Source organism: Chaetodon trifascialis, chromosome 5 (assembly GCF_039877785.1).
Source record: "Chaetodon trifascialis isolate fChaTrf1 chromosome 5, fChaTrf1.hap1, whole genome shotgun sequence".
Classification (NCBI taxonomy): domain Eukaryota; kingdom Metazoa; phylum Chordata; class Actinopteri; order Chaetodontiformes; family Chaetodontidae; genus Chaetodon; species Chaetodon trifascialis.
In genome coordinates, this window is record NC_092060.1 from 13,472,406 (window position 1) to 13,491,040 (window position 18,635).

Consider the following 18,635-nt stretch of genomic DNA (forward strand, 5'->3'; position numbering starts at 1 on the left):
ACATGTTTCAAGAGCAAATTTGCATTTGTCACGCTGATAAATTACAAGTCCACAGTGAACCAGAGCCACAGTCTATGCGACGGTCCCCGTAATCAACGAAGCGAGCAGATATTTGTGGATCTGTGTCATTTAGTGGAGGTGGAGACGCTTGGATACCCGGCCCCGCGAACAAGGAATAAGTGACGGAGGTAAACAGAGAGATGTAGGGTGAATAAAAGAGTGAGTCACACTAAGCACCTCTTATCAGAGCTGGACGTAAGCATGATGACAGCTGTGACAGCTTAACACCCTCTTGCATGCTCACATCACAAATGACAACCTGCAGGGTGTTGACTCTGGCTGCCAGCGGATGGAAATGAGCAGCATTCTGGGTGCAAAGTCTCTCTCACACACACACACACACATGCACGCACGCATGCACGCACGCACGGTCTCTATGAATGATTGCTGATAAGGGTACCTGGATAAACTCAGGTAAACTGTCAGTTTGAAGTGAAAAGCGTTCAAGCTCACACTTTTTTAAAATGATTTCTTCTCTATACAACCTGGACTCCATAACTTGACTACTTTAGGATTTATTATATAATAAACAAGCTTCTTGCACCTTTTTAGACCAGAAATATAAAACCCTTCCTTGTCAAACCTCTGTGTAGTGAGCCAGTCCCTTTGAGATATGTAATCCACATTCATCCTATTCTGTGGAGTTACACGCAAAATAAAAGTTAGTGAATGAAAGTTACAGAAATGTGAAGACACGGAGCGTACAGCAGTGAGTTCTATGGTGCCTTTACTTGAGGAACACATGGCATTACAGAGTATCTGAGACGCGACAGGAAATGGATGACAGTAGAAAGACCAGTTCTGAGGGCTTGTGACTATCACTTGATCAGAGATGTCTTTTACACAACAGCAGAAAAGAAAAGAAAACGACAAAGAATGCAAAACATTTTGGTCTACAAGCTCCTTACGAAACACAAAGAATAAACAAAGCCACGTACCGAGTACAAAAAATGAAACTAAACCGATTTATCTCTTAGAAAAACCAAAATCATGGAGTGGAAAACGCTCAGGGCTTCAACAGCATTGAGGAAATATTTGGTATAAACGGAGTAAAACGTAAAGGACTGAAAAGAATCTGTAAAAAGTGAATCAACTCGGATGCCCCGAGTGTAACATGCACGAGAGAACTTGTGAAAATACTGGTTTTAGCTGCAGCCGCTGAAACAGATGGACGAACAAATGATGATGATCCCAAAGGCACACAGTCTGAATACTGCAGATCAAATGGATGGGCTGAAAAAATGTAAATGTAGTTTTATGGGCAGTGTGAAATATCAAAACGCTTCAGTCTTCAGATTCAGGCTTATAATCCAGAACACTTCCTTCAAATGATCACCCCCTTTGGCACCGGCTGATCGATACACCTGCCTGAAAATCTCCTGTCAATCACTCAGCCATAAATCCTAATTTCTGACTGATTTGTGTCAATTAAAAAAAAAAAAAAAAATCTGAATATCAGCACAAATATACATCATTCTAAAAAAATAAATCAGGTGCAGCCTTCAAATACCCATATTGGTTGAACCATGACACAGTGCTCACAGCACTGAAGACTTCATCCCCACAGTAACAAAATCCTCCACCTCCTCTCCTCTCCTGACACTGAAGACGCAGGAAGCAGACATGTGATAGTCAGCGTCCACACGTCACCAGAGCGGACGGAGCCCGAGAGGACCTTGAGTGAGTGAGAGGCAGCCGTGTAGCCTGGTAGTTAGATCGAGTGCCGGAACCGCTTCGTTGGTCACGTTGGTACAATCTCCGAAAGGAAGCTGGTTTGGGCGAGGACTGGATTTAGCTAACAGGCTAGCAACTTCGCACTTACAAATAAGATGCGAGGAGGGGTGGGGAGCAGTCCTCATGACATTTTTCCTATCTGGATCTTCTTCCAGGCCTCTGAAGCGGTGAATATACAGGAGTCGATGATTCCTGCGACCGTGAACGTCCCGCCAACGATGGCGCAGATCTACAGAAAACAAGTCACTCTGTCAGCTTCAAAGCTTTGGTATTTCCCCCCTCTGGCTGGATATGGTTCAATATCAGCTGCTTTTTATCACATTTAATAAAAACATTTCATTACATGGACACCTCAGAATGTGCTGGAAACCAGCAAAGAGCCGTGTTGCAGCTTGACTCACAATCTTAAGCCGTGACTCATGGTCACACTATAAGCACAGTCATATCCGACCCATGCTTTAAGTCATGATGAACCTAAACAACACAAAAGACAAATAACAGTGTAGCTCATCAGCCAGGCAGCCAATTTCATCCCGACTGCATCATCAGTCAGCAGGAGACTTCCCTGACGAGGAGCTTCGGGCTCAGCCAGAATTCCTCAGCTGATAAGTCAGGTGGGGAGTGGAGGTCAAGAAGGATAAAGGGTTTTTTGAACAGACTAAAATAACAAAAGGGAACGTTTTAAATAGCTTTGGAGGTGCTGGTAGGTATCTTCAGACAGAGCCAGGCTAGCTGTTTCCGTCTCTATGCTAAGCTGCGACAAACACCTGCTGGCTTCAGTATTTACTCTACAGGTATCAACATTCTCATCTAAGTCTCAGAAAGAAAGTAAATAAAGCGGAAAATTATGATTTACTGTATAATTAAGAATTAAAATGACCACGTCTGACACCGATAAAGAGAAAGAGGAAAGCTAAAATTTAAACCCAAAACAGCAATAGTCCCATAGTTTTGTGAGACAAATACTGTCTGTCCATTTTGACTTACTTACAAAAAACAGAAGAATTAAATGATTTTATTTGGCAAAATGGGAGCAGCAAGCTGTAAACACAAGGCTGACATTGTTAATAGAAGAAACTGCTTAGAAGTGAGTTTAAAAGCAGCTCTATATTCCCACAGGTGTTGGTAGAGACCAAACCAGAGCTAAAAGAGACTGAACATTGGAGTTACATTGGAGGTGGACTAAAACGCCACATTCCAAATGAATGATAATGTTTCTCTGTACCTGTTCGCCAACAAGTTCTTCATCTCAAAATGGTGATAATAATGTCAGTGTTGTGTTCACAGCTTGTTTCTGCTGCCCCTGAATAAGAGTTAGTAAGAGTTTTTGCCCAGAGGGACTTCACTCACCGTCGTGATGAAGCGGTAGAGGGGCTGCCTCCTCTCTGTGTACTTGACTGTGATTGGACTGAGGTCGTATCGGAACCAGATGGCCGGGATGATCCTGCCTGTGTGGCTGTAAGCAACGTACTCCTGTGAGGGAAAAGAAAAGACACACTTCGGTGGGTTTCAGGCCGAGAGAAATTGATTTCATCGAGCCTGATACAGGCTTTAAAGCAATCTGTGATTTCAGTCTTATCTCTAGCGGCGGCAGTGGCGTTTATGAGTCATGACAGAATTGATTTGGGATTAGTCAAAAATGATTCATTAAAAATTAATCTTGGTTGAATGAAACTGGTGATGTAAGCGGGAGGAGGCTACACTGTGTTGTGAGCTATCGCTACGTGATGACATCATAATTCACCTTAAGTATAAATTTGATAGTATGCAAAGATTTAACATGAAAAATAGTACTGATGTGTGCCTCAGCTGGACCTGTATTTATGCTTTGGAGTGTTTCACACGGGCCCTCGTCCTCCTCCGTGGTTCACAGCTGACCTGCACTGTTATTACTCTAAACCCAGCTGTCAGTCAGCACAGTTCTAAGAAGTGTGTTTATGGTTTGTTGACATCAAGGGAGCGTTTCCAGTCACTAGAGGTGAGCTTTCACTTCCAGGTGAGTGGACAACACGGCGATACATGTGCCGGCCATATGTCGGGATGGTCACGCTGCTCCCAGAACAAGTGCAAAAACAACATATGACACAGAGGGATGATCTCACAGGAGGGATGGGAAAGAGGGATAATAGCTGCACCTTGTTGGCTACCGTGTACTGGTAGGAGAACCTCTGTTTGCCTGATAGGTCTTCATACACTGTTGGAACAATCTTCAGGATGTAGTCATGTGAGGCCAAAGCTGCAAGAGAAACAAATTTCAATAATAAAAAAAAAAAAATGTGCTTCAGTGTCCAAAAATGGATGCAGTTTTGTTAGGCTGGAGCTTTTCCATCTGAGGTGCAGTGTCAGCTGTGTGAATCAAGTTTCCACTCGGTTTGGACGCGACAGCCGTCCACGAGGTGTCTCATTTCACTACATCGCTCTATGTCAGCAAGCAGGTTTACATAAACGTCACATCGCGGCCAACATGAGTGCGTGTGCTGCGTGTATACGTACGATTAGAGGACAGCCTGTCGGCTCCTCCTAAGGCATTGAAGGCTCCTTGTACTTTTTGTACCTGCGTGACAAAAGAGAGAAAGGAGGTTGGTGTTCAGCCTCGATAATGGGAGAGATTATCTGCGTTCATGTTGTGTGTCTGGGTGTGTTTTAGATCCGACCTGGAGCTTTTCTCCAAAGGCCAGCTTGTGAATAATGTGGGTCATGTCAGGGCTCTGTGGCTGCGCTGTAGCACTGTGCGTCGACACATGGAAGTTTCCTGGTACCTGAAGACACACGCGTACACAAACATAGAACGTACATCTGTGTCAGTGAACCCCTGAACATCAGCGGCTCATTTAGTTAACTAACGACCAGGTCTGAACACACACACGGCTGCTTGGAGGCTAAATGGTCCTTGCCTCCGGAAGACGTTTCGCGTATTTCCAAATATCCCACATGTAAGAGTGTTAAATGTACAACTGCTGGGTTAATCATTTGAAATGCACTGGAAAGACTGACGCACAAGATGATGGAAGGACAAACAGGGCTTCACAGGGCTCAGACTATACTGTCAGAAGTAACTGAAGCCGACCCCGGAGCTCCTCCATTTGACATAACTCAATTCAGACTGGAGGAGGAAGTCTCAGGCAGGGCCTCGCCCTCTGAGTCCAAGACAAATAAACAACATATAGCCCCACAAAATATCAGCCTTCTTATCTGATCCATCATGATGTGATTACTGGCTGAAAAAAAAGCAGACTTTTGGATTCCTCCGAAGGCGATCAGCCACAGAAAACAAGTAATTCATAGAGTGAGTGCAGGTTGTTCCTCTTCACTCTGCCGTGTGATGAGGCCTTACTTTGTTGATGGTGAACTCTCCCTCAAAGCGGCAACCGTCACCCTGGTTGAGGGGAATCTTCATCGAGTTGTCTATGTGACCGACCTCGTGGCGGCCCATCTCATCCTGGATGTCCAGACCCACCACTGAGAAACAGCGAGGAGACACGGGAGAGAATTTAAATACACATAGAGGGTTTATTTCAATTCAGAATGTGAACCAAAACATTATACAGTGTCCTCTGCTAGTTCCAAACGTCTTCTGTTTTTATTGATGAGACAGTCGATTCATCACTTAGAAATGAATCAGCAATAATTGGAATGGTTTGATTCATCATTTCAGTAAAAATGCTAAACTAGGACTGCAACTAACAATTGTTTCCTTGTCAAGTAATCCATCAATATTTTTGGATTAATTGCTTAGTTTTAGTGATTACAAACAGTGAAATAACAACAATTAAGAACTCAAAAATGCAAACACATTAAATTTTGAATTATATAAAACAGAGAAAAGAAGCAAATCCTCCCATCAGAGAAGCAGGAAGAGGAAATGGTTCAGTTTCCTTCTTAATAAATGATTAACCAAAAAGCTGGGGGAAGATTGTGACCTTTGTTTTGCTCAATGAGTCCTCACACAGCCACAAAACTCTGAATAAATGTCAAAACAAACATCATAAATTGAAAATCCTTTGGTGTCTGTCCGACAAAAACAAGCCATTTGAAGGCGTCACCGCCTTATCGCGGGCATTTTTCCAGCTTGTTTGGACTCCATAGACCGAGCGACTCGTCGGTTAATCATAGAAATGATTGACAGATTAACTGATAATGAGGGTAATCATTAGCTGCAGTTCTGTTTTTCACATTCAAATGACAAGCATGTTTTTTTTATCAAGAGTGGCAGAGAAGAGGAAAGAGAGAAGTTCTGAATATCACTGCAGAGTGTGACCCACAGAGTAAACACACTGAGTCCACACAGACCACCTCTCCTGCCCTCTGTCAGCCTGTGTTTTTCCATCTAGGCTTCACTGACCCCCCTCCTGCCGGCTGCTGTGTGTTGGCACACTGGTAGTAGCCTATTTTCAGGGCCTGCCTGTGCCGCGTGCTGGCCGGTAGCGCAGAGAGGAACGTCTGCCCGATCTGTGCTAACACCTCCACATGCCGTCTGTCTGACCTTTGACATTCAAGACAAGTTCGACCCCCGGCCCCCCTTCCGCCTCTCCAGATCTCAAAATACAGTGCACAAATATAAGTGAAGCCCGCCACTGCGACCGCGTCTGAGCTGCTTGTTTCTCCTTTTTAAGACATTTAAACCTGGAAGTGGATCCCAGGCGTATTTATTATAAGGTTATTACACGCGGTGTTCCATGAAGTCACAAATCAAGACCTGGCAACCCGTAAAGGTCAGCGGAGGGAGACGCCATTTAACTCCACAGCAGAAAAGATAAATAGTAAAAAGAGATGCTAATGCCAGCTTTTCCATGATGAAATGATTCCTCCCTCCAAGTAAAACCTGTAATGGATGACAACCTGTTTGGAGGCCTGGAAAATAAACTGGTGTACAATATTAACTCGCTGGGAGGAACATTTCTGCTCATTACATGCAGCTGCAGTGCGGTGAGACCGACGTGTTTGAGCTGGTATTTCAGATGGCCCCCATTTCTGCACAAAACTGCACGTAAACAAAGCCACCATACATACAATCATCAAGAGCTTTAATTGGAAACGGCAGGAGACGGCCTTTGTTTAGGCATGCCACGGGTGAGCACGTCTTGACACATGGCCCGCAGCTGCGCGTCCGCATGCCAAAGCCTCTCTCGCACAAATCTGGGCTTCATTTTTAACACAAGCATTTATTAGCTTTGCCATTTTTGGATATCGCTCCAATCCAATGAATGTGTATTTTCTGTGCTGCCCAAACCTCACCAATGTGGTGTGTGCATGTGCGCGGTTTGTCATTGAGCATAGTTTCTGAGGGGCGTCATGAGGAGCAAATAGCCGGTGACTGCTCTCCGCGCTGGCAGGCTGCAGCGGGGCCTGCCCACTTCTCTGACGCTGAAGTGCGGCAGACGAGCCAGCAGAGGCAACTTCATGTCAAAGTGGGATCACAGCTGTGTGGCAGCACGAGATCAAACGGAGGCGACGCGCGCTGGCGGCTGAGCTGAAATCTAGTGTTATCTATGAGCACGCCACAACACAGCCGGGTAAACAAACCATTATCTAGTTCTGAGCCTGCTTCTTTATCTGGACCATCGTTTATCTTTTGCCAATACTCAGCGTTAAATGATGACAAAGGGAAACAAGGTGCACACAGGAGGTCGTGAACAACGCAATAAAGAAAACACACAAACAGGAAGTGTAATGCAAATAAATTGAGAGTTGGATATTATGTATATACTCACAATCACAGTGTAAGTTTGGCAAACTGATGTTTAAACTCACTTCTATCTTCCCACCACTGTCTTTATCAGGATCATCCACATACAGTTCATTTACACTGCGACAGACAGAAAAGATTAAAAAAAAAGTGGTTATATAAGCTGAAACCCAAACTTTAAAAGAAAGGAGGGGAAAGAAAAACAATTTGAGAAGAAAATATACGACTATTTCCTCCCCCCACACGTCCTTTGCACACCACTTTCACAGCTGAGGAAAAGAGCATTTGTGTATCTCTGTCAGTGTAATTTCCTTCCCTTCACATCCTCCCCAAGTCATCCCTTATTACACATCGCCAAGAGGCTGACGCATGCACAAAGGCAATTTCCTGTGAGAAAAGCAACGCATTCATTGGTTACAACATGGACAGAGCAGAATACATCATAATGGGGGCATGATGATGTGTTAAGTCCCTGTCTCGTATATTTCAGATGGCAGGTCATCTGCCTGTGTGGCAACAGAGGATCTCTCTCTAGATTACAGTGTTTCGACTACAGGATATTATAACAAGCATGATGATCCTCAGATCTGATGCCGTGATACCTACATTTCAGTGGCTATGAATCCCGTCAGCTCAGACAGGAACAGGAAGAGTATGAAGACACAGCAGAGGATGGAAACTGTGGGCAAAGAGGAAGAAAGTTAGAAGGAATACCTAGCTTTAACTTAAGCCGCTGTTGATCTTACATATGGCATATTAAACTAAAATTACACCAGCATTTCAAGGGATGATGAAAACCAAATGGGCCGGGCTGTTACAGCCTTTAGTAAGAGCTGACCTAAGATACTGACATTAATGAAATCACAGCCGCCATAAAAGATTTCCCTAAATAGCTCTTTTACTGATGGTGTTAAGTCTGCCATTACGCAGGTTTTTAAACACCCTCCTACACTAATTACACATTAAATACCAGCACAACAGGCGACCATTACAGCATATCGGCTGTGAGAGAGGTGAGCTCACTTTATGTGAGTCTTACAAACAGCTCACTTTAGGTTTCTTTAGCCAAACTCCTCCACTGACAATCACCCAGACCAAAAACGGCTCCTACATCTCCAAATCCAACAAATTTAAGACGCTGTGTGAACTTAAATAAAACAGAATGTGGTCAGTGTTCATGAGCTCATGTGGTAACATCCTTTATACATTCATGTGTTCACAAAGTGGTGAACCTCGCCCCATCCTTGCTCGTGGACGACTGAGCCTTTCCAGGATGTCCCCTTCATGCCCAATCATGATGCTATCACCCGTTACCAAACAACCTGTTTACCTGTGGAATGTTCCAAACAGGTGTTTGTGGAACATTCCACATCTTTCTCAGTCTTTGTTGCTCCTGGCCCAACTTGTTTGAAATGTGTTGCTGGCAGAAAATTCAGTAAAAGCTTATATTTACAAAAAATCAATGAAGTCGATGAGGTAAAACATTAAATATATTGTCTTTGTACTGTTTTCAATTGAGTATATGTTATTGGCATGGATTTATGTTTTTCACTGTCCCCTCTTCTTTGGAATCAGGGTTGTATAAAGAAGCTTTAAGGACTCAACTAAAAGCTCAAATCAGTAGAAGCATACAGGCTTGTCTGTTTCATTTCATGTGTCAAACCAATCAGCCGGCGGGTCATACAAAACGCTGTCAGGTATTTACTCGGATAAATATGGAAGGAACTGATCTGTGTCTGCGCAACTGTGGTCTATCTGGTATGGCGACAGCCTCAGTCAGAAAGCTCTCACTCAGCAGGTGAGGTGTGTTTACGTGGCAACTGTCTCCTAGATCACACAGTCACATGACCTTGTGGTTGGCAGAGTATCACGGCCAAAGCTGCGGTTGGTGGAGGTTTTACATAAGGTAATGTTTAACCAACAAACAATGGGGAGTGTCGCTATGACACACAGGTCACCAATTCAGGTTCATCACACTCGTACGGTAATTCATCCCAGGCTTCAAAGGGCACAATACTGGAAAGGGATTATTAAAGATCAGAGTAATGGGCTGACACTGATTTAAACTTCAGCAGCTCCGCAATGGAAATACTGACGAGCCCAGTGATTTACAAAGACTCCACATGAGTGGTTTTTTATTCAAACTCCAGCTCATCCGTGCCCACACAAGGGATGAAATGGGCTCAAAAGTTGCTTCATTCTAACAGTGAGGAAGCTTTTTTCTCACAGCTGTGACACAAAGAATCAGATACAATAACACCATGAATCAGTCAGTGACATCCGAAACTGGCCCTCGTAATCAGATGTGCTGTTTATTCTCGTACTGCCTTAGCCTCATTTTCCATGTACGGCACAGACAAATGAGGATCTGCTATCAGCACAGCCAGGACAAACAAATACTACCACAGAAAGTCAGTCAAACAGCAGATTGATATGTTATGACCAAAGGTAGAACAGTTTTGGGGCTAAAACAGAGGGAGCACTCACAGTAAATACCATTAAAAAGCAAGTCAAAGGAATGTGGCCCTAAAACAGAATAACAAAAGCAGGCAGGGTCAAATACTTGGCCTTTTGTGAAGGGGGGGGTCTGTTTCTGAACCTCTGAACCACACAAGCCAAACTGTGAGTTGACCTGCCGTGGGTGAAGCAATAACAGTCGTCTAATAAGCAAAACCACCCAACGACCTCACCCCTAGACAGTGGATGGAGACAGGAAGGGTGTTGATTGTGTACAGGAAGAGCTTCCATCCACTTCCTCATGGGTGGAAACCGTGCGTATATCTTTAGCAAATTCATTCTCTTCCCTGTCAGCCAGGAAGGTGGTGCTCAGTATTCATTGGCAGCACCGCCTACCTACTCTGTCATCCGTTTGGTTTGCTCTACCCTGCATCCTGTGTCATCAGCTGACCAATGAATAACAACCAACACTAGAAAATGACTGAGGAGCCAAAAATGTGTCATCAGGTCTTTCAGGTCCATGAAGTGGTGAATAATCAATACAATCCCTGATTACACAATGACTTATTGATGACAAGAGGGAAAAACGCATGACCTGACAGGAAAAACATTCAAATGACTTGTCAGGTGCCTGTGGCTATGAAAGAACATGATCATTAGCATTCTTACCATACTAGTTGCGCTAAAACAGGTACTGCCCCATGCTGAATGACTCTATCAGGACGTACCTCTGTGCTGGGACAGGCAGGTACTTGAAACACAGCTGTCAAATCATCCTTCTGCTCCTCGATACCTCCCTAACCTCGATACCTCCCTTTCCATTTACCTTCTAATGAAACACCCGCATGTAAACCTCCATATGCTAATCAACCCCATAAGTGCTGCTGGGATCACAGAGTTACTGTTTATTGCCATTCAAGAGCAGAAAATAGAGACAGCATGACCCTTTACAGCTAAATGAGTTTGATAAAAAGATTGACAGGACTGTCATGACCATATGCTAACAGTTAGCAGGCGATTAGCTTAGCTGAGCATAAAGACTGGAAACAGTTAGCCTGGTGAGTCCAAATATAATAAAATATACAGCTTCTTCTAAAGCTCACTAATTAACACATTATATCTTGTTTGTTTAATTAAAAATGTCTAGTTGTGGTTTTGAAATGAAGGTAGAGCTGATAGCCAGCTAGCGGATCTTAGCACAAAGATTGGAAACAGCTAGCTTGACTCTAAAGTTCGCTAATTAACACATTACCTCTTGTTTGTTTCATCCATACACAAAACAATGTGTAAAAATGTAAATAAAACATCCACTTTTCATTTCTGCTCTGTGCTTTGGCATTAACTGGTGAGTTATAGAGGACAGAACCAGCCTAGTTATTTCCCCCTGTTTTCAGTACTTGTGCTAAGCTAAGCTAACTGTCTACTGGCAGACATGGCATCGATCTTTTCAGCTAACTTTCAGCGAGAAAACCTTAAGAAAGTGTATTTTAAGTTTGTGACTGAATGGGAGATAGAAGTTTATTGCACCATATTTGCACCGAACTTAATTTTATCTAATGGTAAACATTCATTATAGGAGCAACGTTCAGGGATGCCACATAAATATGTGGAAAACTGGGCAACTAAAACTCAACTGAACAAAATATCCAAATAAAAACCAGCCAAAAATAGAAGCTCATAGCTGTGGCCTGCTGTGTGTGTGAAGACTACTCACTGAAAGCTCCTGTGTATGTGGGCTGGGTGAGATCTTTTGGCACTTTCCTGTAGATATCGAATCTGAGGAGAAGAAAAAGAAAACAAAATATAAAAAAAAAAAACAGGGAAAGTGGAGTGAGGAAAAAAAAGAGAAAATGTAAACACTACGTGCAGAGAAAAGAAGCACATTCTGTACCCAGAAGGCTGTGCGATATTACAGAAGAGCGGTGGAATGTTAGCTTTGGACCATCGCCATTACACACAACAGGTCCAGACAGAAAGACACACACACACACACACACACACACACACACACACACACACACACACACACACACACACACACACACACACACACACACACACACACACACACACACACTTTTTACAGGGTTACACCTCTTCCTTTCAATGTGTGCTATGTAATTCTGACCTGACCCCAACAAAGGTCTCTGACACTCAGCATAGACACAAAAAAACACAAAGCCAGCATGAACACACACACACACAACAATGAAAAGAAGCATGCTGGGATATAAACACAGCTCCAAATTATACGGTTTATTCTCATCTAAATCTTCATATGAACATTCTCTGAAGGGTTTGTGCGTAAATCGGTGAATAAAAAGCTGAGGAGGATCCTCACCACCTGATTAAATCAACCCTCCTCTTGTGAAACACTGTTATTGCCTATTTGAGGAGCGGGGGGGGGGGGGGGGGGGGGGGTACTTCTGCTCAACACCAAAACTATTTAGGCTCATAAGTTCTTAGGCATTTCCTTTTTGGGCAGTGAAACATTTTCGACCCCAAACTCCATCACAGCCTGCGCAAACCCCACCCACGGGCTCTTCACATCTCCCCTCTCACACTCGCTCTTCTTCCAAAAGCACTCACATCTGTTCATATTTTCTTCCACCGAGAGCTGCCAGTGAAATAATCACAGCTGATGCAATGCAGGGCGGGGGGAGGAAGTGGGAGGGAGGGCTTCCTGTCCGGCCCCGACCCTGCTGCTTCTCTTGTTTTGCTCCTGCTTTCACTCCTTTGTTTTCAGCCCTGGATCATAAACACCTCAGCCGGCTTCCCTCCGTCTCTCTCTCGCTCTAATTCGCGTCCATCTCTAACTTCCTGCACCCATGTCCCATTAGTATTAGATCACTCTGTGTTAATAGCCGGCCTGGCAGGATATATAGGGCAGACAGCACAGAGAGGGGCTGGGCGGGGAGCTCAGGGTGGAGTATCAGGATCAGGACAACTTCTAGAGTAACACACTTCCTGAATGTTAATCCTCAGTGTGCAGAGGGAGAATCTCTTTCCTCACATCCTCTCCGCTCAGCCACACTGAGCTCCCGAGACCACCACACAGGTGGAGCACAGCTATATGCATACTGAAAACCTTGATAGTCTGGTTTCTGACTGCGGCTCAAGGATCCCTGTGGAGGAAATACTCGATCCATATTGTTAGGGAACCTAGGGCAACTCCTCCTATGTCAACTCCAAACGATGTCTGTGGTCAAACTGAACTTTAGATCTTGAAACGCTGCCATGTTTGGGAGATGCAACGTGTTTACCCATTTGTACTGTATGATATACTGCAGGAAGGCCCACAGATTTTTAACATGCGTGGTTGTTGCTTTCATAGCACATAAATAGGTCTCGGTTCTATTATATCACTGCAAACAAGTCATCTTAACACACTGATTTGTACATTTAAAATCATACCATATTCCTTATTACGTACTGTCCTGAAGTATGCTCTTAAAGATACACTACGAAGTCTATATATGAGACCAGGATATAAATAGCTACAGAAGTTCTTGGTGTAGGATTAACAAAAATGTATTTTTAGCTGTCAGGGTTTCCCACTGCTCAATCTGAATATGAACGAGGAAACAAAATCTCATGTGAGAGAGGATCTGATGCCACACATGAACGGTGAATAGCATGTACAGCAGACAGTCTGAACGTATATTTGGACGCAGGACACGTGGTCTGATGCTGAGGGTGGACAAAATGAGTGTCTTCATACTGATACAATATTTATTTAAGTATTCAAATCCCACGGGGTTAGACTGATTATTCTGATTTGATAAAAACATAGACTGACTGAGCTGCAGTACTGTGTTGCATTACAGGGCAGGTGATCTTCTGATCCAGCTGGCAGACTGGAAACGTTCCAGTATCTCAACAAGTTTGAAGTCGGGCAGACTAGCACAGCTGCCACTGAAAGTTACACCTGACAGGTTTAAAAATTGTAAAATTGTGAAGTACCATTTTAACTACAGTATATAGTATGTAGGACTTTAGTTTAGTTCACAAATACTTAACATAGTGCCCTTCAGCATACTGCATATTTGTATTAATATATCTTTTATGGCCGTTTGTGTACTTGTTGCACCTCGACCACCTGAATTTCCCTGAATTTTTGACCATACTGAATAAAATCTGATTATTTTTCTGAAAAGTACACTAAAGCATAATTTATACTGCACAAGTTGAAAACATTTTTTTTAAGCAAAAGGCTTACACCCAAATACTCCTGTTCAATTAAACATAGATACATTAAAGTTGAGTTCATTTTTTCTGCTACACCTTCAATACACTGTAGTTATTTTTAGGCTGGATGAGAACTCAGTTTCACTTCATTTTCTCTGCTCTGCACTTCTTCTTCGTGATTATTAACGTTAACTCTTGAGAGTTCACCGCTCTGTCTATCGCCGATGTCTGCAATTTCCTGAATTACAGTCAGCCCATTCCCCCTCCATCACTTCCCTCTGCTCAGTCTTCTGTAAAGGGATGTTTTGTGATTAGAGAGGACACGGTGTACCAGCATCTCTCTGTTGATACCACGGGGCTGCTTTTCAAGGAAGGGCCTCACTAAATAAACCACTTCTCGCATATGAGTCATAGTGAGTCAGTACTTCGTCCCTTTCTTGTATTACTGAGCAAATCCAAATTTTCACATAGGATCATCTCACATCACAAGCCACTAGAACAGCCTACAAGCGTCTTTATGTAGGTTTCTGTTCAGCATGAAACTGCAAACAGTCAACCATCACTGTCAAGATTAAGACATTATGACACTTACTGACACTGAGGATGTTGAAGTCACCATGAAGTAATCACCACAGGAGCAAACACACTACATCATCAGGTCAGCCTTAACCAAGCATAAGTGTGTCAATAAATGACAAAATCTGAGGTCAATTAAACATGTGGATGAAAGCCTTTCTGTGATACACTCATCCATTCATTCATTCATTCAGAAGAGCTGAGGTGAGGTTATCCTTATTCTTAGAGGCTGATCTCGGCCTGCACGGGAACCAAATTACTGTCGAAAAACCATTTAAAAGCAACACAGGAAGCCAACACGTTCTGTTATAACTCATGACAAGTGTTGACTCATGTATCAAGAAAACATACACAATGAAAAAAAAAAAAAAAAATCAATAAACTCTTATCTTTTGATGGTACAAGGAAATAACACTGAGGGCAGCATGGGATGAAGCCCACGCACATGGAGAGAGTACAGCCGAGCAGGGTAGTGGTATGGCTTCATTAGAAAGGATAAGGCTGATGATATTTGATATTTTTCTAATGTCTTACGTCATGAAAAGTCCAAAACCAACAATTAACTGATCCAAATAACAAGCACTGCAACAAGTATCCAATGTATGTACACGGTCCTGCTGCTCTAAAACACCAAATGTGTATTAATATTGAGCCTCCTTTAACTATGAAGCTATAAATCTCTGCCTTTTTTTTTTATTTAAATGTACGTCTTCAGTAGGAACCAATAAGCTTTGAGCTGAGAGCCACAGACAAGAGGGCAATGAGAGATGTTGGTGTTGTTGACAATCATTAAAAGAATAATCCTTTAACATTCAACAGACTTGTTTCTGATGTGGTATCAGTGCAACACAACATTCTGGGAATACATGCTACACGCCATATGGTGTAATCTACGGTCATCTACGCTGTTCCACTCTCACGCCGCTGACTAACCCCCCTAGTTTTTTGGAGTGGGTGGAACCTCGAAACAACAAGTTAGTTGGTCAATCGAGCTATTTCCAGCTGTTGAAATGTGGGTTTCAGGGCACCGATGAAGCATCTGAACAGGACGTGACCACTTGGTAACCCCATGACACACCTGCTCTCACACAGCCCTCAAACGAGAGTTACACCAGATCCTGTATGTCGGTAAATTCATTCTCTCGTTGCAACACAGCTGTGGTCTGTAGGACAGACGGCCGTGATGAGTTTGACAGACAGCTCGTGTGTGTTCTCCAGAGCTGCAGCTGACCATCATTTTCACTACAAATCTACCAATACCAGTCCAAAACTAAAAGAATATTACTTTACCATTACATGAAACTGAGAAAAACAGCAAATCCTCACAATGGAGAATTTGGAACAGGAGATAAATCAATTATTATGTTATCAAGAATGAAAATCAACCTGATAGAGAGAGAAATCAGTCAATCAATCAATCATTTGACAGAAAACTAATCAGCAACTATTTTTTTCCAAGCAAAACTGGTGAAAAGTAACCAAATATTCTCTTGTGTGAGCCTCTCGAATGAGAGAGTTTGCTGTACTTGTTGGACATTTTTACTTCTAACTTTTAATTCTTTGCTTGCTGTGCTTTTGGATTATTTATTGCATGCCTTTTTCTTTAAATTTGTGGAATATGCATGAATTTGTGAATTTCCCTTGGGGATGAATAAAGTATGTATCTATCTACTTCCTTTGTGGTATCATTGTTTACTGAGTAACTTTGAGTCTTGCTTAAAGTCAACAAGACATTGAAATACGTCCCCTTAACAAAGAGACTGAACGGTTCAATGAAGAAACCTGCAGACGAACGGATCGTGACAACAAACGTCAGTTGCAGCTCTGCTACTTTCGACTGTTTCAGTTTAGACAAAGTTAATACTTTCCCCTCAAACGTAAGGATTAAGTGTGTGGTTGCAGCCTTAAGAGTTTGACAGTATACCTGTCAGTTCCCGCACACATCCTGTCCTTTGCTTTGATTAGGGTGTGCTCTATTGACAGTTTCAACAGCCCTGGAGGTGCGACTATTGGCTCTGTGGCTGTTGCTCAAGTATCAAACAATAGATTAGTTGAATGTGTCTGCAGTGCCTGCAGTCAGCATTTCATGACCTGCTGTTCACTGTGTATTGGTAGCTAATGATTCGGACAGTTTTGACCCATTGGTACATTGGGAGAACTATAAACCTTTGTTTGATTTGTTGATTTGAACCAGGCTGTCACGTTTGTTTAGTAATAACACAGCTGTGACAAAACTGTGTTGACTGTAAAGTGTCACCCTTCCTGAGCATCACATAGTGTGTGTATAAGGAGGGACGTGGAAATCTGCACATGCGTAGGCGGGAACCCTGACAAAACCTCCGGCGAGCTCACCTGAGCATCTCTCCGCCGACTCCTGAAAAAACACTGTACACCCTTCACAACAATTGGCCCATTCATGCCCGACGAGAAGCACCGCTGCTGGTACAACTTTGACTCGCTCATTAGCAGGCGATGCTGTGCCAACCGTTAATTCATCCAGAGCTCACGGACTGTAAGCTCCCCGCCGCCGACCCAAAGTGAAAGGGAAGCCCCGTACTCACCTCCTGACATCGAAAGGCATGGTGATGTTTGCACGTTTCACGCGGGAATTAACGGATAGAGCTACAAACAACGGGCAATCATACAGTTCTCCACGGCGCTACCGGTTGTTCATCGGTACCGGGCTGACGTCAGCTTAGGACGCTTTGCAAAAGCCGATTGGCTGAGAGCTACTTCCTGTCCGCTCCGATTCTTCTTCCGCCGAGAGCGTTGCATCGTTCTGTGTTAACTTCACAAGAGATGAAGACATATGAATCTTATCGTTCGTAATTGTCTAAAATGTGGAATAAAACGAAATAAATAATTGAGGCGAAGGAATAAATTTGATTTTCATATAATTTTAGATTGTTTTAGTGACTAACAATAACTTAAATAGTCTTTTATTTATTTAATAACTTAATTTACATAAATTTACCTTTTTTCTACAAATAAAGAGTGAGTTATGATTATTGTGGGACAATTTCAATTTTATTACATTCATTTGGCAGGGACCATGTATATAAAACATAAATGTCATGAAAAGAGAAAATACTCTTTGTACCAGATGTGGCTGGTTACTTCCCATCTGCCCTGGACAGTACATGCACAAATACATTATAGACTACAATGGTAGTCTGTGACACAGTATAAGGTAGCCATTCAATCAGAAACATTATTTATTTATTTATTTATCTACATAACCGTGTGCATAATCTATCTGGTGTCCCTGGACAGATGTGAAGAAAGCATTCTAAAAATAGTAGCAGTAGTAGAAGTAGTAACAGCAGTCAATAGCACATGGCAATCAAACCATCCATTACATCTAATGCTCTTGTTGGCCCTAGATGCATCAACTAAGCTGCTTTGATGACATAAAGATTAGATTATTGTTAGAAAAGTCTGCAAAAAAAATTCATTAACACAGATTGGTGGAACGGTGGACAGTGGTAACACTGTCACCTCACAGCGAGAAGGTCTAGGTTTCAATTCCCGCCCAGCATGTCCTCCACCATGCGTCGGTGCCTGCTGCCCTTTATCTCGAGGAACGGGGCCTTTCTGTGTGGAGTTTGCATGTTCTCCCCGTGTTCACCTGGGATATCCTCTATAAAAAAAGAAAAAAAAAACCCACTAAAAACATGCAAGAAGATCACCACCTGACCAATGGTGACAAGAAGAAACTGGGTCCCCGGGCATCGCTGTCAGCTGGCAGCCCACCGCTCCTGGTCTGCCGCAGAGGAACAACTTACCAGGATGGGTTAAACAAAACTATTTCAGCATGGCATGTGCATGTTGTGTTGTTGTGATCAATAAAGTATGTCTTTGTCTTTTGTCTTTTTTATTACTTTGTTGCATGTTACATTACATTGTTAACAGGTAACCAGGAAATGACTTGTGC

The 18,635-nt window shown here is 43.0% G+C and overlaps 1 protein-coding gene across 1 annotated transcript; it reads right to left on the reverse strand.

Moving 5' to 3' along the window:
- Window positions 1–762: 762 nt before the first annotated feature.
- On the reverse strand, window positions 763–17,401 carry ergic1 (endoplasmic reticulum-golgi intermediate compartment 1). Its single transcript, XM_070962527.1, has 10 exons — window positions 17,263–17,401; window positions 11,652–11,713; window positions 8,087–8,159; window positions 7,506–7,600; window positions 5,129–5,253; window positions 4,449–4,553; window positions 4,288–4,348; window positions 3,930–4,030; window positions 3,145–3,267; window positions 763–2,023 (listed from the first exon to the last, which is right to left on the reverse strand). Exons 1-10 carry the CDS (start codon window positions 17,280–17,282, stop codon window positions 1,916–1,918), a joined length of 873 nt encoding a protein of 290 aa, XP_070818628.1. The 5' UTR covers window positions 17,283–17,401; the 3' UTR covers window positions 763–1,915.
- Window positions 17,402–18,635: the final 1,234 nt, after the last annotated feature.

Excerpts from the sequence above, each read along its gene's own strand:
- ergic1 (XM_070962527.1), bottom strand. The coding sequence starts at position 17,282 with ATGCCTTTCGATGTCAGGAG. Across the intron at positions 4,349-4,448 it reads CCTTTGGAGAAAAGCTCCAG|GTACAAAAAGTACAAGGAGC; the intron begins GTCGGATCTAAA and ends TTTGTCACGCAG. Across the intron at positions 4,031-4,287 it reads CGACAGGCTGTCCTCTAATC|CTTTGGCCTCACATGACTAC; the intron begins GTACGTATACAC and ends TTTCTCTTGCAG.